Here is a 25922-nt window from a genome sequence, read left to right as displayed (position 1 = left end):
AGTCCCCAAATGGCCACAACAGCTGAGGCTGGTCCAGGCCAAAGCCAGAGCTCCATCTGAGTATCCCATGTGGGTGGCAGGGACCCAAGTTAATGGGCCATCACCCACTGACTATCCAGGCACATTAGTAGGGAACTAGGTGGAAAGTAGAGCACCTGGGATACAAACCAGCTCTCTAATATTGGATGCTGGTGTTGCAGGTGGTAGCTTATCTCTCTCTGCTACAATGCTGTGTTCCCTCTGAAATCTTGACATGTGGTATTTTCCTAGTCATGATTTTGGACACTGTAGTAATCAGTTTCCAAGGGCAGTACGTAGCCTGAACTTGATAAAATGAAAGAAAATATGAATTTAAAAGGTAATACATTTTTCAAAATTATTTATTTGAAAGAGTTAGAGAGAAGGAGAGAGGTCTTCCATCCACTGGTTCACTCACTAATTGGCCAGAACTACGCCGATCCAAAGCCAGGAGCTTCCTCCAGGTCTCCCACATGGGTACAGGGGCCCAAGGACTTGGGCCATCTTCCACTGCTTTCCCAGGCCATAGCAGAGAACTGGATCGGAAGTGGAGCAGCCGGGTCTCAAACTGGCACCCGAATGGGATGCCAGCACTGCAGGCAGCAACCTTAGCTGCTACACCACAGTGCCAGCCCCGATAAATTTTACTTAAAAAAAAAATTAAAAACAGCCTTCAGATTTTAATCTGAAAGGCAGAATTACAGACAGACAGAGGTCTTCCATCCACTGGTTCACTCCCCAAATGGCTGCAATAGCTGGAGCAGGGCCAATCTGAAACCAGGAGCTTCTTGCAGTTCTCCCACACAGGTGTAAGGGCCGGAACACCTGGGCCACCTTCTGCTTTCCCAGGCCACAACAGAAAGTTGGATGGGAAGAGGAGCAACCATACTTCATCTGGCACCCATGTGGGATGCTGGTGCCACAGGTGGAGGCTTAGCCCACTTTTCCACAGTGCTGGCCCCTGTTTAATTTTTTTTAAAGCAATGTAGTCATTAAAATGAATGGGCAGTTATTTTTGAAAGATAGTCCTTCCGCGTTCATGTTGGGTCCAGTTTTTTCAGCTGAGTGCATTAGCTGAGCTTTTATATATTTTCCCACCTCTGTCTCCCAAACTGTTATCCTCCCACAGGCCTCTGATCTTTACTGTTGGAATGCTTTTAAGGAACAAAACAAACACATACGATTGGTGACACATTATCTAATATAATATCAAACTTTGTTACTAGAGCAGGCATGTTAAACTACTGCTCGAGATACCCACATCCCATGTTGAGAGTGCCCGGGACAGAGTTCCTGCTGCTCTACTTTCAGTCAAGCATCTTACCTGTGCACATCCCGGGAAGCAGCAGGTGATGGCTCAAGTTACAGAGATCTCCCATCTGCTGGTTCACTCTCTAGATACCTACAGCTGCCAGCGCTGGGCCAGGCTGAAGCCAGGGCTTCCTCCAGGTCTCCCACATAGGTGCAAGGACCCAAGGCACTTGGGCCATCTTCCTCTGCTTTGTCAGACACATTAGAAGGCAGCTGGATCAGAAGTGGAGCAGCAAGGACACAAACCAATGTTAATATGGGATGCTAGTGTCACAGGCAGCAGCTTCACCCACTATGCCAGCCACCCCCATCTTTATTTTAAAAAGTAACTAAAAAAATAGCATAGGCAGTATTGATCTGGTGATAGGAAGGGCACACAAAACAGTAGGAATGAAATAAGGCATAACTATAAAAAAGAGGCACTTGCATATCACATTAACAGATACAACTTTATTTTAATAAATTTGAAAAAGAATTTATTGGAGCAAAATAAAAGTATTTTTGCAGAAATTAGTACAGTATAAATAATCACCAAGCTTAAAAGAAATTGGAAAAGTAACCAAGTTTAAGTAGTTTTATTGGGCTAATTCTACCAGACCTTTAAGTATATGCCTTGTGTAACTCTTTAATACCAAACCAGACATGGCAAGTTCAGAAAGATAAAATTTTAAATCTTTTGGGAAAAAAAATCCTGTATTCGTGATTTAAAACTCAGTTCTTAAGAAATATCACAGAGGAGCCAGCATCTGTATGGGAGCTAGTTCAAGTCCTAGCTGTTCCTCTTCTGATCCAACTCTGCCTTTGGCCTGGGAAAGCAGTGGAAGATGGCCCAAGTCCTTGGGTCCCTGCACCCACGTGGGAGACCCAGAGGAAGTTCCTGGCTTGAGATCGGCTCTGGCCACTATGGCCATTTGAGGAGTGAACCAGCGGATGAAAGACGCTTCTCTGTCTTTCCCTCCCTCTCTCTGTAATTCTGTCTCTCAAATAAATAACTCTTAAGAAATATATCAAGTATTAAATAGTTACACTGATTATACTTACCAGTAAAACATTAGAAACCTCATTAAAATCAAAGGAATGCTCAATAAAGCATGTTTCTCTCTGAGGATACCTCAGAGGATAGGTAACAAAAATAGATGATTTATAAAACACACACATATACACACACGTTTGTATTAGTTTTGTTTTAGTAGTCTTAGCCAGTACACTGAGCAATAAAAATAATTAAAAGGTATAAATACTGAGAAGAAAAAAACAGAAACATTTCTGCAAATGACATGATTGTATACTCCAAGAATCTGAGAAAAGTGAAAGGCTACTATGATAATAATCTGTAGAACATTTGTGAGACAAACAAAACTTTATACATTAGCAATAACCAATAGAAAAAGTAATGGAAAGTCACAGTCATGGAGATCCTATTAAAAGACATGTAATAATTGCATGTATTTGTGGGGTACAATATGTAATAACCAAATCAGAATAATTAACATGTCTCATTATTGGAAGCCTTTAAATGTCTCTTCTAGTTCTTGATAAAGCACAAAATGTTATAAACTGTGCTGTAGAACTCAATTCCTCCTATCCAGCTGTGTTTTGGTACCCATTATCCATCCCCTCCTCTGTTCCTTCAACTCCCTTCTTTGACTGCTAGCAAATAGTAAACCCAGTTTTCTTGTGAACAGATATTCTGCCTCCATGGTGGCCTGTCTCCATCCATAGATACACTGGATCATATAAGAGCCCTGGATCGTTTACAAGAAGTTCCACACGAGGTAAACTTAGAAACCACATTGTGGGAAAGCTACATTTGTGAAATATTTTTGACTCCTAATAATTTATACTTTGTTTTCTTGGCCAGGGCCCAATGTGTGATCTGTTGTGGTCTGATCCAGATGATCGTGGTGGGTGGGGTATTTCACCACGTGGTGCCGGCTACACTTTTGGACAAGACATTTCTGAAACATTTAACCACGCCAATGGTCTCACACTGGTCTCCCGTGCCCACCAACTTGTGATGGAGGTATGTGCTTTTCTCAGAGTCATCTTCCTCAGGCTAGACTAGTACATGTGTCTGCATGTCTGTAATAGGGCTTCAAGATGGAGAATATTAGAAACATGCCTTCTCTACCAAATGAGGAGAAAAAACTTGTTTATTTTACCAAGGAAGAAGGTACCCATGGCAAAGTTACTTCTAAAATTCCTAGAGAAAATTTGCATAAATAGCACCCCAAAATTCCCTTGTATTCTTCACTTGAATCCACAATTATGAATATTTTACTGTTGCTTTCCTCATCATTCTCCCTTCTCCCTCTGCTCCACATTTGAACCAGCTGTTGCTATAATCAGGAAATAGGTTATAGTACTTTATCAGTGCCAAAGTATTTTACTCATTTTGCTAATTATGTTATTAATATTAAAATTAATATTTTAAAAAAACATTAATTTATGTATTTGGAAGTCAGAGTTAGAGAAAGGGTCTTCCATCCGCTGGTGAACTCCCCAATTGGCCGTAACCGCCAGAGCTGTGCCAATCCGAAGCCAGGAGCTTCTTCCGGGTCTCCCATGCGGGTGCAGGGGCCCAAGAACTTGGGCCATCTGCTGCTGCTTTCCCAGACCACAGCAGAGAGCTGGATCGGAAGTGGAGCAGCTGGGACTCCAACCGGCGTCCATGTGTGATGCCAGCACTGCAGGCAGCAACTTTACTCACTATGCCACAGTACCAGCCTTTAAAACAAAGTTTAATTGATGGGGAAGTAATTCCTCAGATTTTGTTTTGCATGATCTCTTTTGGGAAACTATGCTCAATTTATTTTGTAGAAATCTCTCAGGTTTGACTGTTTTCTTATGAGTGTAGATTGAGGATGTGCATTTTTGTCAAGTATACTGTAGAACAGTGTGTCTTCCCCAGTGCATCATATCCAGGGGTGCCACTGCTGTTGGTAACTAAGACTACTTCTTTAAGGGGATGTCTGCCAAGTTTTTCCACTATATCACCTATGTGTAACTACTAAAAGAATATAAATGATCACATAATCCAACTAAACCATTCAGTACTACCTTCAAGATGTTAAGAGAAAACTTCACTAGCCAAATAGGGCAAGTCAGGGGGAGTAGGTACAAGATAATAACACAAATTTAAATTTATATAGTAAAAGTAAGTCTAAAAAGGAGGGAGGGAGAAAAGGCATATCATTATATTTGAATTGTATCTGAACTATATTGAATGTTAAAAACAAAATCTAATGGCGTCAATCATAAGACATTTGTAAATTGACTAATTTTTAGTTGCCTAAGACAGAGACTCTAAAATTGGGTAATCAAATTCAAATATTTGGAATATACCTAAAACATAATATCACCACAAACTAGAGGTAAGGGATAGAAAATCGTATACTGTTTTATCAAGTAAGTAATTATTCAAAATACAGCTAATAGGAATCAGAACAAGAAATTAAAAGGTCGTCATTGATGAGAACTGAGCCAGTTCTCTAGAAAGTATAAGTGTATATTCAATAATAGCTTCAAAATAAAAGCAAAACTTGACAGTTATTAGGGAAAACTGAGAAATCTGTCATCTTTGTGGGTAACGTTTCAGGAAGCATCCTACCCAAGATCTCAAAGCACAACAGCACAGTTAACGGAGCTGCAGATAACAGCTTCTGCCTAACAGTTGTACAGCATTCTGTGCTAGTGCACAGACTATGGAAGGTGGAGACCATGTAAGGCAGCATAGATGTCTGTTTCCTTAGAGAATTATCTGTAATTTTTTAGTTCTTCTAAACTTACCTATATTAAGATTATAATTTCATAATGAAATACTGTGTTTTAATGTTGCAGGGATACAACTGGTGTCATGACCGGAATGTGGTTACCATTTTCAGTGCACCTAATTACTGTTATCGTTGTGGGAACCAGGCTGCTATCATGGAATTAGATGACACTTTAAAATATTCCTTGTAAGTAACTTTAGATTTTTCTTATATTAAAAATTTTCAGTGATTATATACAAGATATTAAAAATAGAGATAGAAGATTCTGCTTCTGGAATAGTGCAGCAAGAGCATTGGCAAACCTTCTTCCCTGCAAAAACTTACCACAGTGGAATACAGCAAATGGAGAAACACGTCTTAAAGAAGATGTACTAGATTTCATAATAACAAGCCATTACTTCTTCATCTGCCTATTTCAAAATCGTTCTTACAGACACTACACCAGGCCCTCTATGGTAGAAGAAGAAAATGGGGGTGTCTGTCCCCTTCCCTCCTTGCCAGTTTAGTGTTGTAGTTTCATCCTAGATGCCAGCTGTGGGGGTGCAAGCTGTCTTCCAGGCATGCATGGCAGGAGAATTCTGCACCATCCATTGCTCTCACCCCAGAGCCTGTTCATCGAACAAGGGATATCTGAGAAGGAGCTGCATGTGCCCCTAACACTGGCACAAAACTTCAGTGAGAGAGGCAGGCCAATGATGTACATTAGCACCACCTGAGGGAACTGACCTACTTACAGAACAAGGGGTAGAGAATTCCAAGCCTGAGTACTTTGTTTAGAGCCATGATATAGACCAGTTAAGCGGGTGAGACCATAGCTCCCCTTATAGAAGTAACAAGAAGTTGAACTGATAAAAACATGCCCCTTCCAAAAACCCATGCCCACTCAGAACCTCGGAATCTGGAAATAGAAGAGTCTTTATAGATGTAATTTTTTTTTAGATGCACTGTTTTATTTTCATAGAATGAGATACTATCCAAAAGTATGAAAGATCTATAAAAACCAATAAGATTTCAAAACTTCTGTTGAATTCTTAAAGGCAAAATATAAAAACTAAATATTTTGATAAGATCTTAGAAACTCATAAAATGATTTTGCTGTTTTCAGCAATTTTATGGCATACAACTAATGCACAATACATATTGAAAGTGTAAAATTTTATGGATTTGTTTTATAGTACGTACTCTAATTATCACCACAGACCATCTATCACACACTTAATTCCTTAAGTTTTTTTAACGTTTATTTAGTAAGTAGAAATTTCCAAAGTACAGTTTATGGATTACAATGGCTTCCCCCCCCTTAACTTCCCTCCCACTCGCCCCCCTCCCAACTCCCGCTCCCTCTCCCATTCCATTCACATCAAGATTCATTTTCAATTATCTTTATATACAGAAGATTGATTTAGTATATATTAAGTAAAGATTTCATCAGTTTGCACCCACATAGAAACACAAAGTATGAAATACTGTTTCAGTACTAGTTATAGCATTACTTCACATTGGACAACATATTAAGGACAGATCCCACATGAGGAGTAAGTACACAGTGACTCCTATTGTTGACTTAACAATTTGACACTCTTGTTTATGGTGTCAGTAATCTCCCTAGGCTCTAGTCATGAGTTTCCAAGGCTATGGAAGCCTTTTGAGTTTGCCGATTTCGATCTTATTCAGACAGGGTCATAGTCAAAGTGGAAGTTCTCTCCTCCCTTCAGAGAAAGGTACCTCCTTCTTTGATGGCCCGTTCTTTCCACTGGGATTTCACTCACAGAGATCTTTCATTTAGGGTGTTGTTGTTGTTTTGTTTTGTTTTTTTTTTTTTTTTTTTTTTTTTTTTTTTTTTTTTGCCACAGTGTCTTGGCTTTCCATGCCTGAAATACTCTCATGGACTTTTCAGCCAGATCTGAATGCCTTAAGGGCTGATTCTGAGGCCAGAGTGCTATTTAGGACATCTGCCATTCTATGAGTCTGCTGTGTATCCTGCTTCCCATGTTGGATCGTTCTCTCCCTTTTTTATTCTATCACTTGACCCAGTGCCCATGTGGGATGCTGGTGCTGCAGGCAGTGGCTTTACCCACTACACCATAGTGCCAGCCCCTGGTATTGATTCATTTTTAAGCATTGGGCCCGCTGGGCCCGGACTTTTCTGTTTAAAGACTATTAAAGTGGGGACTGGAGCTGTGGCACAGAAGGTTAAGTAAGTGGCTGATTGTGATGCCGGCATTCCATTTCAGTGCTGGTTTGAGTTCTGGCTGTATTACCTGTTTCCAAACAAGGAAACGATACACCAGTGCCCTTTATGAATATAGATGCAAAAAGTTTCAACATAATACTAGCGAACTGAATCCAGCAATGTATAAAAAATGTTAAACATAACCAAATGGAATGTATCCCAGGAATGGAAAGTTGGTTTAAAACATGAAAATCAATCTGACATATTAATATTAAACAATAATCACATGATCTTCTCAAAAAGCACTTGATAAAACCTAACATCCTTTCATAATAAAAATACTCAGCAAATTAGTGAAAGGAAACTTTCAGCCTGATAAAAGACATCTGTGGAAAAACCCACCAGTAACAAATTTTTGTGAAAAACAAAATGCTTTCCCCATGAAATGAGGCATGTTCATTCTCATCACTTACAGTCAACTGATAATATTAAAACATTTCATGCCAGGCACCAAATCACATTTTCCAGAGCTCTATGAAGTAGTGTGGAAGGAACACCTGTTGTGACTTAGCCAGTTCATTCCAGCAGCAGGGACAAGAAATCGGGACTTTGTTCTGTTACAATGCCTGTTGTTTATTTGCTTGCCTTTTTTCTTCCGTCACTTACAGCCTTCAGTTCGATCCAGCACCTCGTCGTGGAGAGCCTCACGTAACCCGGCGCACCCCAGACTACTTCCTGTGAATTCCTCCTGGGAAACCTGCCTTTCTTTGTGGAAGTATACCTGGCTTTTTAAAATATATATATATATATATTTAAAAGCAAACAAAGCAACAGTAATCTATGTGTTTCTGTAACAAATTGGGATCTGTCTTGGCATTAAACCACATCATGGACCAAAATGTGCCATACTAATGATGAGCATTTAGCACAATTTGAGACTGAAATTTAGTACACTATGTTCTAGATTGGTCAGTCTAACAGTTTGCCTGCTGTATTTGTAGTAACCATTTTCCTCTGGACTGTTCAAGCAAAAAAAAAAGGTAACTAATTTGTTCCATCTCCTTTTGCGCTTATTTGGAAATTTAGTTATAGTGTTTAACTGGCATGGATTAATAGAGTTGGAGTTTTATTTTTTAAAATATTCACAAGCTAACATCCAATTAACCCATTACCCTTTATTTTATTGAAATGTGTAATTAACTTAACTGAAGAAAGTCTTCTTGGGAGTATGTTGTCATAACATTTAAAGAAATTTTCCTTTCATTTAAGCTAAATTACTGTTTTATGTTGATCTGCATATTTCTGTATATTTGTCACAACAATGCTTGCATCCTATTTGGTGTACTGAGCAAATAAACTTTCCATTTTAAACAAAAACAGTGATTTACTGTGGTGTGTATTAAATGGAAGCTTTAAACGTGATACAGAGTGTACTGACTTGTCATAAACAATTGTACTGAGTTAATTTGTTTGAGAAGCAGAGACAGAGGGCTCCCATCTACTGGTTCACTTCCCAAATACTGCGGTGGCCAGGGTGGGCAAAGCTGGGCACAGGAACCCTACTCCAGGTGAGCAGCGAGCACTGCTTCCCCATGTCCGCATTAGCAGGAGGCTAGACGCTAGGAGTCCAACACAAGCACTCTGATGTCAGACACAGGGATCCTAATCTGTAGGCCTAACACCCAGCCCTGTTGTCATTTAAATTAGTGTAGGAATTACGTTCAGAAGAAGAAATGCAAATATTAGCTGATAATTTGTAGTCTGAAAAACCACTTTGGGGGCAGGCATCTAGCGTAGCAGTTAAGGGCACAGCTCAGGATGTCTGCATCCCAAACTGGAGTGCCTGATGAGTCCTGGCTGCTCTGCTTTCAGTCTAGATTCCTGCCGGGGCACCCTGGGAGGCAGCAGATGAAGGCTTCAGTGCTCGCGGCTCTGCCACCCACATGGGAGACCCAGATTGAGTTCTACGGTCCTGGCTATTGTGAGCATTTGGGGAGTGAACCAACAGATGTAAGATGTTTCAAATAAAAATGAAAATAAATTTTTAAATGTTTTCATCCATTTTTATTTCTAAATATTAGATATTTATGGTTTTTAATTACAAACTCTGGCTTGAGTGCTAAAAATGTAAAATAAATGGGAAGAAAAAATTTTAAATACATGATTTTATTGCTACCTTTTAATCTAGAAGCAGGAGTCAGCTGATCTGCAGAATAGAGTTTAACAGAGGTATTAATGATGCTACTATACAGATGTATAATATAAATTCCAAATAATGGAAAAAATACTAAGAGTAAGGGTAAGTGTGTGGTGGTTTTTTTTTTTTTTTTTTTTTTTTTTTTGACAGGCAGAGTGGGCAGTGAGAGAGAAAGGTCTTTCTTTGCCGTTGGTTCACCCTCCAATGGCCACCGTGGCTGGCGCGCTGCGGCCGGGGCACCGCGCTGATCCGATGGCAGGAGCCAGGTACTTATCCTGGTCTCCCATGGGGTGCAGGGCCCAAGCACTTGGGCCATCCTCCACTGCACTCCCTAGCCACAGCAGAGAGCTGGCCTGGAAGAGGGGCAACCGGCACAGAATCCGGTGCCCTGACCAGGACTAGAACCCGGTGTGCCGGCGCCACAAGGCGGAGGATTAGCCTAGTGAGCTGCGGCGCCAGCCAGGGGTAAGTCATTTTAAAAAGAAAATGAGATGGTAGGGGCGAGTGTTGTGGCAAAGTGGGTTAGGCTGCCTCCCATATTGGAGCACCAGTTTAGAGCCTGCTACTTCCCACTTTTGATCCATCTCCCCACTCGCCTGGGAAAGCAACAGGAAATGGCCCAAATACTTGAGCCCCAGCCACCCATGTGGGAGACCCAGAAGGGATTCCAGACTCTTGGCTTTGGTGTGGCCCAGCCCTGGCCACTGTGGGAGTGATCCAGTGTCTGTCTCTCGCTCTCTAACTCTGCCTTTCAGATTAAAAAAAAAAAAAAAAAAAAAAAAACTTCTGTCCTCTCAAATACTGTCTCCTAAATCACAGTCAATAGAGATAGACTGAATTCTCTAGCTAAAGACTTAGATTGGGGTACTTTTGTAATAAGTGACTTGTGTAAATTAGAACTTCACAGTGTAAAAGAACGAGAAAATACTCAGCAATAGCAGGCTGCATTTGCTATTTTAGTATTGGAACATCTGAAACAATTTTAAATCCATATATGCCTACAAAAATCACCTCAGTGTGCTTGCTGTGGCTTCAGTATCTCCCCAGTTCAGCCTGTTGGTTGTGAGAGCTGCTTAGTCATGAATCAGGGACTGGCATTACCAAAAACCTGGCTCATGGTGAGCGAGTTTGTTACAGAACTGTCTGCACTCCCTTACTTGGCCTTCCACCTTGAGGTGACAGTAAAAAGGCCTTTACCAGAAGCCCCTACCAGAAGCCTCAGACCGATAAAGGAATCTGTTCTTGGGGCTGGCACTGTGGTGTAGTAGGTTAGGCCTCCACCTGCTGCGCCAGCATCCCCTTTTGAGTCCAGCTGCTCCAACGGACTGAAAACAAGCTAAGCATTTACTATGCAATAGTTAAGAATTTAAGAGAAGGGGTGGGCATTTGGTAAGCAGTTAAGACATAGCTTGGGATGCCCACATTCCACCTGGAGCTCCTAGCTCCTAGCTTCAGGCTGGCCCAGCCCTGGCTCTCAAAAGGCATTTGGAGAGTGAACCAAAGGATAGAAGATCTTGGTCTCTCCCCATTTCTCTAATAAAATGAAAATATTTTTAAGAGAAAATATCAAAAGAAAGGATCAACGGAACCAAGATTTGTATTTGAAAAGACTACTAAAGTTTAAAATTGCAAAATAATAATAATAAAGCATGAATTTGCAAACTCAAATGATCAAAAAGTTGAGGGTACTATGAATATTTGCCTATAAATTGGAAAAGAAAAATTACAGAAGTAAATTACTATTTAACTTACTAAACTGGTTCATGAAGAAATACTCTAACTTTTCTTGCTATTAAATAAATGGAATTGGGGGTCGGCGTTGTGGCACAATGGGTTAACACCCTGGCCTGAAGTGCTGGCATCCCATATGGGTGCCGGTTTGAGACCCGGCTGCTCCACTTCCGATCCAGCTCTCTGCTATGGCCTAGGAGCAGTAGAAGATCGCCCAGGTCCTTCGGCCCCTGCACCCATGTGGGAGACCCAGAGGAGGCTCCTGGCTTCGGATCTGCGCAGCTGCGGCTGTTGTGGCCAGTTACAGAGTGAACCATCGGAATTAGCTGAACTAAATGTAGTATATACATACATGGATTATTAGTCACAAAGAGTAAAGAAATTCTGTTACATGCTACCACATGGGTGAACCTTGAAAACATGCCAGATAAAGCAAGCCGAGACACAAAAATAAAATGCTTGTGTGATTCCATGGATATGAGGTACCTAGAAAAGGAAAATCCATAGGCCCAGAAAGTAGAGCAGAGGTTACTAGAGGCAGAGGGAAACAAGATCAGGGACTTTTATTTAATGAGTGTAAAGTGTCTATCTGGGATGATGAAAAAGTTCTGGAAGTGGATAGAGGTGGTAATGCAAATCCTGTGAATGCATTTAGTCCTACTTAATTATATGCTTTAAAATCATTTAAATGTTAAGTTTCTATTTTCACTAACATATTTGAGAGGCAAAGTTAGAGAGAGGCAGAGAGGAGAGGACTTCTCATTCCCTGGTTCACTCCCCAGATGGCCACATGGCCAGAGCTGTGCTGAACCAAAGCCAGGAGCCTGGAGCTTCTTCCGGGTCTCCCACATGGGTGCAGAGGCCCAAGGACTTGGGCCACTTTCCTCTGTTTTCCCAGGCACGTTAGCAAGGAGCTGGATGGGAAGTGGAGCAGCCAGGACTCAAACCAGCACCCTATGGGATGCCGGCCCTGCAGGCAGCAGCTTAACCCACTACAACCACAGTGCCAGCCCCTAAATGTTTTATGTCACATACATTTTATCACAATTTTTTTAAATTTAGAATAAGCTTATTACATTGCACACTGGAGATGTGGGGATGAGTAACTCAGATTTTGAACAGGATTGAATTGAGTGTCACCTTGGAAAAAGACTTCTTTAAAACACACACGAGTCTTGCACTCCATGGAGATGGCATAAGCCTCTTTTCACTGATCCTTAATTTCTTCCAACAGTGAATTAAAGTATTTGGTGTTGCTGTCTTACCATCTAGTCATATTATTTTATTTGAAAATGTTGTTCGATGGAATCTATGGTCACAAAAGTCATCCATAGCCCTGGCAGCTCATTTCAAGAGCCTCGGATGATCACTGACGTCATAAAAAAAAGAGTGTTAATTTATATTTATTTAAAAAATGGCAGGTCATAGTCGTTACATATCAATAGTCACCTTGAATATAAAAGGTCTCAATTATCCAGTTAATAGATATAGACTGGCTGAATGGATTAAAAAACAAAACCCATCTATTTACTGCCTACAAGAAATACATCCCACCAACAGATACCCACAGACTGAAATTGAAAGGATGGAAAAAGATACTCCATGCTAAAAGAAACCAAAAGAGCTGGAGTGGCCTATCAGACAAAATAGATTTTGTCTATCAGACAAAATAGACTTTACATAGTGCCCTGCTTTGTCTCTTTTAACAGTCTTTGTGTTAATGATTAAGTGATCAATTCAACAGGAAGATGTAACTATTCTAAACATATATGCACCTAGTTACAGGGCACCTGGCTATTTAAAAGAAATGTTAATGGATCTAAAGGGAGACAGACTCCAATACAATAGTAATTGGGGATTTCAATACCCCACTTTCAGCAACGGACAGATCAACCAGACAGAAAATCAGCAAGGAAACAGAGTTAACTGACACTATACACCAAATGGACCTAACAGGTATCTACAGAACTTTCATTCTACAGTCGCAGAATACACATTCTTCTCGTCGGTGCATGGAATCTTCTCTAGGATAGACCACATGCTGGGCCATAAAGCTAGGCTCAGCAAATTAAAAACAAAAATCAACATCATACCATGCATCCTCTCTACCACAATGGAATGAAGCTGGAAATCAACAGCTCAGGAATCTCGAACATATGCAAACACATGGAGACTGAACAACTTGCTCCTAAATGAACAGAGGGTCATAGAAGAAATCAAAAGAGAAAAACAAGTTCTAGAAACAAATGAAGATAGTAACACAACATATCAAAACTTAGGGGATACAGCAAAAGCAGTGTTAACAGGAAAGTTTATAGCAATTGGTGCCTACATCAAAACTGGAAAGGTACCAAATAAAAGTTATCAATGCATCTCAAGGACCTAGGAAAACAGCAAACCTAACCCAAAACTAGGAGGAGGAAGTAAATAACTAAAATTAGAGAAGAAACAAACAAAATTGAACCCAAATACAACACAAAAGATCGGCAAAATGAAGAGCTGGTTTTTTGAAAAAAAAAAAAAAAAAAAAAAAACTGACACACCATTGGCCCAACTAAAAAAAAAAAAAAAAAAAAGAAAGAAAGAAAGAGAAGACCCAAATGGGTAAAATTAAAGATGAAAAAGGAAATGTAACAGAAATTAAAACAATTATCAGAAATTACTACAAAGAGCTATATGCCAACAAACTGGGAAACTTAGAAGAAATGAATAGATTTCTGGACACATACAACCCACCCAATTTAAGCACTGAAGACATAGAAAACCTAAACAGACCAAAAAACTAAGGAAATTGAATTAGCAATGAAGACCCTCCCAAGGAAGAAAAGCCCATGACCAGATGGCTTTACTGATGAATTCTACCAGATGTTTAAAAATAACTAATTTCAATTCTTCTCAAGCTATTCAAAAATTGGAAAGGCACCAAAATAAATGAGCTATCAATGCATCTCATGGACCTAGAAAAACTACAACAAACCAAACCCAAAACTAGTAGGAGAAAAGAAATAATTAAAATTAGAGAAGAAATCAACAAAACTGAATCCAAAAAAAAAAAAAAAAAAAAAAACACACATACTACAAAAGATCAGCAAAACGAAGAGCTGGTTTTCTGAAAAAACAAACAAAATTGACACACCATTGGCCCACTAACAAAAAAAGGAGAGAGAAGACCCAAGTCAATAAAACTAGAAATGAAAAAGGGAATATAACAGACACCACAGAAATAGAGTCATCAGAAATTACTACAAAGAGTTGTATGCCAACAAACTGGGAAATCTAGCAGAAATAAATATTCCTGGACACATAAAACGTACCTCAATTGAACCATGAAGACACAGAAAACCTGGACCTGGATGGTGTTTTTGGCTTTGGTCTGGTCTGATCCCAGCTGTTGTGGCCATTTGAGGAATGTAAAAGCAGATGGACCACCTCCTTCCCTCCCTGTCACTCTGCCTTTCAAATAAATCTTTCAAAAAAAAGTATATTTAGTATGACTACTGGATGTAAGCACAATATAAAAACTATCAATCTAAAAAGATTAATTAATTAATTTGAAAGGCAGAGCTAGAGAGAGAGATCTTCCATCCCACTGGTTCACTCCCAAATGCCGCAACAGCCAGGGCTGGGCCAGGTGAAAGCCAGGAACTCCATCTGGGTCTCCTAGGTGGAGAGGTGGTAGAGGCCCAAGCACTTGGGCCATCATCTGCTGCTTTCCCTGGCATTTTACCAAGGGGCTGGATCAGAAGTGTAACAGCCAAAACTCAAACCACAGCAGCTGGGATTCAAAGCAGGGCTCGGCTTAGCCCACTATGCCCCAACACCAGCCCCTTACCACATTTCTTGTACACAATAGATATTGGTTTTTTTTTTTTTTTAATTTAATTTATTTGAAAGAGTTACACAGAGAGGGGAGAGGGAGGGGGAGAGAGGCCTTTCATCTGCTGGTTCACCCCCCTAAATGGCCGCAACAGCCAGAGCTGCACCGATCCGAAGCCAGGAGCTTCCTCTGGGTCTTCCTACGTGGGTGCAGGGGTCTGAGGACTTGGGCCATCTTCTACTGCTTTTCCAGGCAGAGAGCTGGATTGGAAGTAGAGCAGCTGGGACTTGAACCAGCGCCCATATGGGACGCTGGCAATGCAGGTGGCGGCTCTGTTGTTTCTTTCAATCTAACATTCTTCTTAACTGGGAATACTTAGACCATTGACATTTAATGTGATCAAAGGTATAGCTTGGTGTAAATGTGTCATCTTGCTATGTGTTTTCTATTTGTCCCATTTCTTCCCTCTTCTGAATTATTTTGGGTTAGTGGTACTTTCACTCTGTTTCCTTTGTGGCTTATTACATAACCTCTTTGTTTTACTTCACTGGGTGCTTTAGCATGTGTGGTATCCATCCTCACCTTAACACGGCTACCTTTGAGTGATACTACACCACTTCACACACATGATCAGACCACTTCCCATGAGTGCTGTCACTTTGGGTGGACATCCATTGTAAGTGTATACATTACTACTGCTTCTGTTTAAACACTAAACTCTCACTTAAAGGGACTTAAATAAGAAAAACCTTTCATGCTTACTCACGTAGAAGTGCTCCGAGTCTACCCAGTCCTCTTTGTTCCTCCGTGTAAATTCACACTGCCGTCTGGTCAAACTCCTCTCTGCCTTAAGGACTTAACTAGTTCTTGTAGCCAGGTCAGCTGGTGATGGCTTCCTGCTGCGTTCCTATGTCTTTAAGACCAGGTCCAAGCACCAACGCTGTGGCCTCGCGGGTTCCTGCAGCGCCCACGTCCCATATGGCTAAGCTGTCACCTGTAACCTGGCGTCCCATAAGAGCACTGCTTCAGCTCCCTGCTGATGCACCTGGGAAAGCAGGGAAGAGGGCCCAAGTGCCTGGGCCCCTGCCACTGGCATGGGAGACCTGATGAAGCTCCTGGCTTCAGTCTGGCCCAGCCCTGGCTCTTGTGGCCATTTGGGGAGTGAACCAGAAGATGCAAGATCTCCGTCTTTCAAATCAATAAATAAATCTTTAAAAAAATAGCAAAGACTAGGTCCAAACTTCTATCCTTACCCAGAACCAGGAGGCCTCAAACCCCAGTAATGCTGGGCTGCTGTTACCTGGTGCTTAGGACAAGCATTTTCCTCCCTTTTTCCTGGGGCAGAGGGGAGGTGGAAAGGTGGAGGTGGTGGGGAGGGAGCTCCCATCCACCAGCTCTCTCCCACATGCCTGGGACCCCACACCACCCCCACCCCTGCGAGTGGCAGGAGCCAGATTATGTGAGCCGTCCCGCGGGGTGGCCAGGGGCTGCATTAGCCAGAACTGGAGTCGCCAGAGAAGCCAGGCTGCCCACGCACCACGTGCGCATTCTAACCTGTGTCTTCCCAGCTCCCCTAGGGCTCTTCCCAGGTGGTCTTGCTGGCTTCAGCTTCCGGCTGCCCCCATCACCTGCTGCAGCCCGGGCGGTCCTCCCCGCCCCCAGTGGCTGCTGCAGCTGCTGCTCGTTCCTGGGCGTCGGGCACCTGCGCATGCTTGATGCAGGAGGGGGTCCCTGGTGCCTGAGTCCTGCCTCCGTCTCGGGCTGGCCCTGTGTGCCTCCAGGGCGGCATTGCCCGAGGCAGCCAAGCTCTGCCTGGCACCTGCAGACGGTGCAGCACGGGCCGTGTCTGCCCAGCCCGCCCTGGGGCTGACCCTTTGTGCTCCACCCTGCGACACACCTTTGCAGGCTGGTTTTGCTTCTCCGAAAGCCGGGGGTCTCTGCGCCGGGGCCTTGCGACAGAGGCGGGGCGCGGGCGCGCTGGAGCTCGGTGCGGGTCAGCCTGGCCGCGGCGCGCCTTCCCCGGGACGCCGGGGTGTGGCTGGTGGTGAGGAGCCGTGCGGCCAGCAGGAACCACCGTGTCCGGGGCTCCAGCCTCAGGGCCCCCACACGGAGCAGGGCTCGGCGCCTGGCTTCGTGCTCTGCTGTTGCCGTCTTGAAATTCGGCGTTTTTGAGTAGGGGCCTCCATTTGCCTTGTGCGCTAAGGGCCTACCAATGAAGGCCCTAGTGCTGCTCCAAACGGATGCAGAGGCCCAGGCCTGCGTTTTAAAGCCAGGACAATCGGGCGCAAGGTGTTAGGCCCCTTATGGACGCCAGAGTCCCGGCTGCTGCACTTCTGATCCAGCTGCCTGCTGATGATGGGCCTAGGAAAGCCACGGAGGATGCCCGAGTTCTTGGGCCCCTGGGCCCACGTGGGAGACCCGGGTGGAGTTTCAGGCTCCTGGCTCCGGCCTGGCCATTCGGAGAGGTGGGGGTGTGTCATAGTGGGCTGAGCCGTCGCCTGGGGCTCCAGCATCCTCTATGGGCGCCGGTTGGGGTCCTGGCTGCTCCTCTTCCCATCAGCTCTCTGCCACAGCCTGGGAAAGCAGTGGAAGATGGCCCAAGTGCTTGGGGCTCCGCACCCGCATGTTAGACCCGAGAGAAGCTCTTGGCTTTGGAGAGCATCGGCCTCTGCCTTTGCAGCCATTGGCTCCCGCCGTTTTGCGGTCATTTGGGGAATGAACCGTGGAAGACCTTTATATCTCGCCCTCTCTCTGTAGCTCCACCTCTCAAATAAAATATTTTTAAAATAACAATAAAAACATATGCTCTCAACCTAGTGTAGGGGTTAATCTTATGAGTATAAAAATTAACTGAAAATTAATCGGTAAAAATTAAGATTGGGAAAGGGAGAGGGAGGAGGAAGAAAGGCGGGTGTATGGGTGGGAGGGAGGTGGCCGGGGAAGAATCACCAAGTTCCCAAATCTGTACATACTAAATGCATGACGCTGTATTCCTTAAACAGAATAAGCAAAAACATATATGAAAATCTTAGCTTACAGAACAGCTCCCACGCTTTGCCAGAGGGAAGATGGCTCTGTGGTCTCGCCTCACGCAGGAATACGGTCCTTGGAACTCAGCTTGCAGGGTTTGCATTGCAGGCTCCACGGGCTGAGGGTTCAGCCAGGTTAGGAATCTGCGCCTCACCCAGCTGTTCCCTGCTGCCAGGATGGCCCAAGACTCTCTGCAGCTCCCTGTGTCCCACGTGGAGATCCTGAAAGGCTGTGTGTGATTGCGAACCTGGTATTTTTAGGCTCTTGATTGCAGCTGGCAGAGCAATGAACACATTAAAGCTGGCTCCTCCCTCTGAAAGGAGGATTTCATGATTCTTTTCAACATTCTCCTTCACAAAAATATAGCTCTGTTTCTTTTCTCCCCACAACAAAATACCCTTCAGTGCCCCCTGCTAACATGCTTTCATAATATTCTTTTGAAAGTAAGTTTGTTTTATTTATTTGAGAGGCAGAGGCAGAGAGAGAAGTCTTCCATTAGGCGGTTCACTCCCCAAATGGCTGCAATGGCCAGAACTAGGCTGATCCAAAGCCAGGAGCTTCTTCTGGGTCTCTCCCATGTGGGTGCAGGGGCCCGGGCACTTGAGCCGTCTTCTACTGCTTTCCCAGGCCATAGCAGAGAGCTGGATGGGAAGTGGAGCAGCCAGGACTTGACCCAGTGCCCATATGGGATGCCGATTCTACAGGCGGCAGCTTTACCAACTATGCCACAGCACCGGCCCTCATAACATTCTTTTTTTTTTTTTTTTTTTGACAGGCAGAGTGGGCAGTGAGAGAGAGAGAGAGAAAGAAAGGTCTTCCTTTTGCCGTTGGTTCACCCTCCAATGACCGCCGCGGCCGGCGTGCTGCGGCCGGCGCACCGCGCTGATCCAATGGCAGGAGCAGGTACTTATCCTGGTCTCCCATGGGGTGCAGGGCCCAAGCACTTGGGCCAGCCTCCACTGCACTCCCGGGCCACAGCAGAGAGCTGGCCTGGAAGAGGGGCAACCGGGACAGAATCCGGCGCCCCGACCGGGACTAGAACCCGGTGTGCCGGCGCCACTAGGCGGAGGATTAGCCTAGTGAGCCGCGGCGCCGGCCCCATAATATTCTTTTAACAGCAGCCAGCTGTTGGATTATTCCCTTCAGATGAGTAGATGGCCCAGGCCCCAAGTCAAGCAGAGAGTTTGCAAAGCAAAACACGGACAGACAGGAGGACTAAGAGGATGAGGGCAAACTGTCCATCAGGACCCCCCGCTCAGGCCAGGGATGCCCATGAAGTCATCGAACGCTGGAGGCTCCCCTGCCCCTGTGAGCACCAGCGGCCCCGGTCCTTAGCATCCTTAGCATCGAGTGCTCTCTGGAAAACCCTCAGAAGCAAATTCTTCAGTAGATGCAGGTGTGTGTCTTTTACATTTTCAGTTTCACTGCACCACTGAAGGGCAACACTAAAAACATCAGCACAAGGCTACAATAGGATGCACGTTCGTTTTCGCTGGGGCCTTCTGCTGAAACTCAAGTTTCTTAAGGCAGAGCCTCTCCTGTATCAGACGCACCACTCGGCCTCCTTTATTGCAAGCCTGTTGCTGTCTCTGAGCAGCAGCACCCCCAAGGACCCACCACTTAGCCTTAATATTTATTCAGTTTTATCCCTAACTACTGCCCCTACCCTAGATTATTAAGTAGCATGCTACATGGTAGCCATCACCCATATCATGTTGTAGTATACTTGGGAACCTCAGAGAGTCTGTGGAAAATTTAATTAAAAGTTTATTTTGGCCGGCACCATGGCTCACTAGGCTAATCCTCCGCCTAGTGGCGCCGGCACACCAGGTTCTAGTCCCTGTCAGGGCACCGGATTCTGTCCCGGTTGCCCCTCTTCCAGGCCAGCTCTCTGCTGTGGCCCAGGAGTGCAGCGGAGGATGGCCCAAGTGCTTGGGCCCTGCACCCCATGGGAGACCAGGAGAAGCACCTGGCTCCTGCCTTCGGATAGGCACAGTGCACCGGCCGCAGTGCGCCAGCCGCGGTGGCCATTGGAGGGTGAACCAACGGCAAAAGGAAGACCTTTCTTTCTCTCTCTCTCTCTCACTGTCCACCCTGCCTGTCAAAAAATAAAAAATAAATAGTTTATTTTGGTGCATAAAGCTTAATATTCATGCATACGAGGGGTCTTTTAAAACAAGATCTCGAGGTGCAGGTGTTTAGTGATTAAGATGCTGGTTGAGATACCAACTCCCATATCAGAGTAGCTCACTGGATACCTGCCTCCAACTTCCTTGTAATGCACACTCCGGGAGACAAAGGTGACTGCTCAAGTAATTAAGTTCCTGCCACCCACATGGGAGACCTGAATTAAGTTCCTAGCTCCTGGCTTCGGCCCCAGGCCAGCACTGGCCCTTGCAGGCACCTGGGAGTAACCCAGCAGATAAGCGACTTCCTTCTCTGTTCTCTGCTCTCTGTCAGCATACAGTTCAAGTGTTTGCTTTTTTTTTTAATAAATAAAAAAAATAAAAATTTTTTGAGAAATAGCACCACCTGCTGGTTCACTCCCAGACTTGCAATAGCTGGGCCTGACCAGGAACTGGGAATGCAATCCAGGTCACCTGTGTGGCTGTCAGGGACCCAACTGCTTGAGCCATGATCACTGCCTCCCAGAGCCTGCACTGACCAGAAGCTGGAAGCCTGAGCTCCGTTGGGATTCGAACCCAGGCACTCCAATGTAGGACACAGGCATCTTCTTAAAGATGTGCTTCAAACGCAGAGAGAGACCTTCCACCTGCCGGTTCACTCCCCCAAGTGCTGCTAACAGCCAGGAGCTCCATCTGGGTCTCCCAGAGGTCGTTGCTAAGGTCCCCTTCATGTTGGCAGGCAAAGTGCCCTGAGTTTCTCCTGTGGACAGCTGTGCGTTAGGAATCCCGGAGCAGCGCGGCTGAGCCGCTCAGCAGTGTGGACGCTGGCCGGCCTGGCCAGGGCTACGGGGCTGGCCACATGCTCATGCACGGCCCTCCAGGAAGGAGGCTTCGTGCAGATCCGTGGCACGTGGTCGTCTAACAGTTAACACCATGGTTCCCACTAGAGCACGTGGTGAGACAGGGAGGTGGAGACACAGGGATACAGAGAACCAGGACGGACATGCAGTCCTTCTGGTCAGTTCCATTGGTCACACATGCACCATCACTGTGGGGCAGGGCACACAGGTGTGGACACCGGGTGGGCGCTGGCTGCCGGAGTGCTCTCTACCTTTACATGAAAACACACCCGCTCCCTCCCGCGAGACACCAAAGCTTCCTATCATGCCGCATCAGCACCACGTGAGGTCTGGGGACAGATGAGGGCGCAGCAAACACAGCACCCAGTGGTGTGGTGTGGTGTGGTGTGGTGTGGTGTGGTGTGGTGTGGTGTGGTGGGCGCCACCATCCTAGACTGATGCTGGTTCGAGTCCCAGTAATGTGCTTGAGAAAGCAGTAGAGGATGGCCCAAGTCCCTGGGTCCCTGTACCCACATGGGAGACCAGGAGGAAGCTCCTGGCTCCGGATCGGCCCAGCTCCCACCGTTGTGGTCATTTGGGGAGTGAACCAGCAGATGGAAGATCTCTCTCTCTCTCTCTCTCTGCAACTCTGCTTTTCAAATACAATAATCTTTAAAAATAAAACAAAACAGCACCTCTGATCTGCAGACCTGGAAACCTGAGACTGGTCAGCGCCCCTCCCCATGGCCAGCGTGCTTCAGTGGGACACGAGATGGCTCCCTGGGTACTCCTGGTCAGGTCCACGCGCAGTTCTGAAACCCAGGCACGCAGCCGCTGGAAGGATGGCCCCTCAGTCAGACCTGCTGCCAGGCACCGCCTTTCCACAGCTCTCGCAGGCCAGGAGGCATGGGCTTCACCTTCAGCACACGTGGGATCTAAGGCCTCTATTATTTATTTATTTATTTTTTTTTGATAGGCAGAGTGGACAGTGAGAGAGAGAGAGAGAGAGAAAGGTCTTCCTTTTCAGTTGGTTCACCCCCCAATGGCTGCTGCGGCCGGCGCTCCGAAGCCAGGAGCCAGATGCTTCCTCCTGGTCTCCCATGCAGGTGCAGGGCCCAAGCACTTGGCCATCCTCCACTGCACTCCCGGGCCACAGCAGAGAGCTGGCCTGGAAGAGGGGCAACCGGGACAGAATCCGGCGCCCCAACCGGGACTAGAACCCGGGTGCCGGCGCTGCAGGCAGGGGATTAGCCTCGTGAGCCGCGGCGCTGGCCGGAAGCGGCCTTTTCAGTACTTAGATCATTTAGGTCGTTGGCTGCGTGTTCCACCTTCCGAATGGCGGTGGCTGACAGTGTTGGCAAACTCCCGACAGCTACACAACCAGGACTCCTTCCTCCAGCTCCCAGTCTTACTGACCTCCGTTTCCTGCAAGTGCACACCGGCAGGCTGATCAGAAACAACGGGGTGGTCATCCACAACTTCAGACACTCCGGGCTTCCACTCGCACGCTCCTCAAAGCCGCTCCCACAAGGGAGGCTCCGTCATGGAAGCACTTTGCTCACAGCGCCCAGACCCGCGTTACACATTGCTCCCTTGGCCATGAGATCAAAACTTGGCAAGTAAAAATTTACTTGATTTTTAAAAAGATTTATTTGAATGTGTTACAGAGAGAGAACAGACAGAGAAAGAAACAGAGAAAGAGCAATCTTCCATCCACTGGTTCACTCCTCAAGTAGCTGCAACGGCTGGGGCTGGGCCAGGCTGAAGCCAGAAGCTTCTTCCTGGTCTCCCACGTGGGTGCAGGGGCCCAAGCACTTGGGCCATCCTTCGCTGCTTTCCCAGGCACATTAGCAGGGAGCTGGACAGAAGTGGAGCAGCCGCGTCTTGAACTTGCACTCATATGGGATGTTGGCATTCCAGAAGGCGACTTTACCTGCTACGCCACAATGCAAATCTAATCTCTTGATTTTCTTAACAATCTACAATTAAATTATTTTTTTTTTTTTTTTTTTTTTGCATTTGAGAGAAACAGAGTGAGCTCCCACAACTGATGGAGCTGCAGTGGCCCAAGGGTGAGAACTCAACCCAGGTCTCCCATGAAGGTAGCAGGATTCCAGCCTCAGCTCCCAGGTACACATCACAGCAGGAAGCTGGAGGCAGGAGCTGGAGCCAGAATCAATCCAGGCACTCCAATGTGGGATGCTGATTTCTTAACTGGCCTTTCAACCACCAGGCAAAACACCTGTCCCAGCACCGCCACACAAGTCCTGCGGGTCAGCAAGCTTGGAGAATCGTAGCTGGGTGGTGCTGGTTCGAGGCTCCCTGAAGTCGCACTCACACTGTTGGCCACAGCTGCAGTCCTTGGAGTTACTCACACTTATTTCTGGGTATTGAGGCTATTAAATATCAAAATATTTAATTTATTTTTGCAAACTTGTAAAATCTTGAAACTCTTTTATAATTATTTTTTTTAAAGATTTATTCATTTATTTGAAAGTCAGAATTAGAGAGAGAGAGAAGGAGAGGCAGAAATCTTCCACCCCACGTGGCCGCAACGGCCAGAGCTGTGCCGATCCGAAGCCAGGAGCCAGGAGTGTCTTCCAAGTCTCCCACACAGGTGCAGGGGCCCAAGGACTTGGGCCATCCTCCACTGCTTTCCCAGGCCATAGCAGAGGGCTGGATAGGAAGTGAAGCAGCCAGGACTCGAACCGGCACCCATATGGGATGCGGGTACTGCCGGCAGCAGCTTTACCCACTGCGCCACAGCACTGGTCCCAATTAATTTGTAATCAGAAAAAAATTTTGTTTTCCCCGGTTGCCCCTCTTCCAGGCCAGAATCCGGCGCCCCGACCGGGACTAGAACCCGGTGTGCTGGCGCCGCAAGGCGGAGGATTAGCCTACTGAGCCACGGCGCCAGCCCGTCCTATTGATTTTCAAAGATATATTAAGCATCTATTATGTAGCAAGTATTTCTGGTGTGAAGAAAAGACCACAGCCTCTGTCTTTAAGGAATTATGGATTTGTGAACACAAAAACAGCTAATAACACAACGTGAAACACATGTAGGGGCTGGCGCTGTGGTACAGCGGATAAAGCTGCTGCCTGCAACACCGGCATCCCATGTGGGTGCCGGTTCATGTCCCAGCTGTTCCATTTCTGATCCAGCTCCTTGCTATGGCCTGGGGAAAGCAGTCAGTGGAACATGGCCCAAGTGTGTGGGCTCCTGCCACCCACTTGGGAGACCCAGATGAGGCTCTTAGCTTTGGCTTGGCCCAGCGCTAGCCATTGGAACCAACTGGACTGAAGATCTCTTGTGTCTCTCCTCTCTAACTCTTTCAAAATGATTAAGTTTTTAAAAAAATTAAAAGATAAATGTTGCTCAAGTGGTATATATAACACTAAAGGATGGGCAAGTCAGGGGTCAGCATTGTGGTGCAGTGGTGTAAGCTGCTGCCTACAGAGCCAGCATCCAGTATCAGAGCACGGGTTCAAGTCCTGGCTGCTCTGCTTCTGATCCAGCTCCCTGTTAATACACCTGGGAAGCAGCAGAGGATGGCCCAAGCACTTGGGCCCATCAGAAGACCCAGATGGAGTGCCTGGCTCCTGGTTTTGGCCTGGCCCAGCCCTGGCTGTTGCAGATGTTTGGGGAGTGAACCAGCATTTCTCCCTCTCTCTCTCTCTCTCTCTCTCTGTGTTTCTCTGCCTTTCAAATGAATAAACAAATAAATCTTTGAAAAAAAAAAGATAGGAGTCAGATGAGCAGACTGAAGACAGACCCGAGAAAAGGAGAGAGTAGCTGGAGTCAAGCGAATAGCCTCTCATACCACACTCGGATTCTGAACTTGCGCACGGTCTACCGTTACGGTCTGTAAGCAGGAAAACGCAATGACCAGATATATTAAAATATATGTGTTTTAATGCTTGCATGGTTTTATTCTTAAAAATATCGATCCACCTGGAACTTCTCAAATGTTACAATTTCCTACAAGGCAAAAGTACACAAACTGCAGACATCGGTACAGAAAACAGTAATGCATACTTACCAAGAACGTTAAAACCAGAGAGCTTTGAATCCTCTTTAGGGTTTTAATTGCTAGAAAAGCAGCAGGAATGGACATTCCTATTCAAGAGGCTGAAGGTTCCTGTGAATTGGCAAATAGTCCCTGTGTGCTGAACTGGGCTGCACACTCCGAACGTGGTTTTGTTTGTCGGAGTTTGTGTTTCGGTACCCTGGGAAACGTCAGCTGGGGAAGTGTCAGTGAGGAAGGGCCTCGCTAGACACTGCAGGCTGGCACAACCACAAATGACCGGAGGCAGAGAGCGGGCCTTTTCTAATCCTTTATGTTGGCCAATCCCCATAGGTGGCAACGGTAAAGCGGCCACCGCCTTGCGCTCAGTCAAGGTGTAGCCGGGTTTTAAGCCCTTGATTGTCCTGGACGGTGCTCTGCTCTTTCTCTTCCACGTTGAGCACGGTGTCCACGGTTATTCCCACATCCTCCAGGGACCAGCCTCCTGCCACTTCCAGAGGCTTTCTGGGAAAGGAGGTGGAGAGGCTGTAGAGAGCCGTGTGGTAGCCGACCTTCATCATCCAGTCCAGTAAGACCTGGAAGACAAGCGCTCAGTCACCACCACACACAGAGCACGCGGGTGCCTGTGGCTCGCGGGATCTGTCACGGCCGTCACGTGGGATCCCGTGTGCAGGAGCGCGGGACAGAACGTCCACCCCTCAGAGACACTGGTGGGCGGCTAACGGGAAGGAGCGAGCCGCGAGTCTTGTCTCAGGGAAGGCACTACTGCCCCTTACAGGCGGTACCTACAAGAGCCCCACCCACTCGTGAGCAACAGCCAGTTTTCAGCCAGTAAGTGGAGAACGAAAGGCTAGCGTTTAGGAAATAATTACTCAGATC

The 25922-nt window shown here is 45.8% G+C and overlaps 2 protein-coding genes and 1 long non-coding RNA gene across 12 annotated transcripts in view; 1 reads left to right on the top strand and 2 right to left on the bottom strand.

The window, feature by feature from the left end:
* PPP2CB (protein phosphatase 2 catalytic subunit beta) overlaps positions 1-8648 on the top strand; it is a 30871-nt gene extending 22223 nt beyond the window's left edge. Inside the window, 4 exon segments of the mRNA NM_001101707.1 lie at positions 3015-3104; positions 3191-3352; positions 5170-5288; positions 7944-8648. Of these exon segments, the coding sequence (NP_001095177.1) occupies positions 3015-3104; positions 3191-3352; positions 5170-5288; positions 7944-8016 (444 nt within the window). The 3' untranslated portion in view covers positions 8017-8648.
* LOC149127866 (uncharacterized) lies at positions 363-18730 on the bottom strand. The gene is made up of 2 exons (XR_016230005.1): positions 18058-18730; positions 363-1542 (listed from the first exon to the last, which is right to left on the bottom strand). It is a non-coding gene; the product is annotated as an uncharacterized LOC149127866 (long non-coding RNA).
* A 6193-nt stretch (positions 18731-24923) lies between these two features.
* UBXN8 (UBX domain protein 8) overlaps positions 24924-25922 on the bottom strand; it is a 52401-nt gene continuing 51402 nt past the window's right edge. For all 10 annotated transcript variants that reach the window (XM_089327319.1, XM_089327320.1, XM_089327322.1 and 7 more), the window contains one exon: positions 24924-25618. In XM_089327319.1, coding sequence (XP_089183445.1) covers positions 25409-25618 — 210 coding nt within the window. In that variant the 3' untranslated portion in view covers positions 24924-25408. The remainder of the gene's footprint in view (positions 25619-25922) is intronic.

Source organism: Oryctolagus cuniculus, chromosome 2 (assembly GCF_051225735.1).
Source record: "Oryctolagus cuniculus isolate XC-2025 breed Fujian yellow rabbit chromosome 2, ASM5122573v1, whole genome shotgun sequence".
Lineage (NCBI taxonomy): Eukaryota > Metazoa > Chordata > Mammalia > Lagomorpha > Leporidae > Oryctolagus > Oryctolagus cuniculus.
Note: the sequence above shows the minus strand (reverse complement) of the source record. Positions and strands in the feature narration are given on the sequence as shown.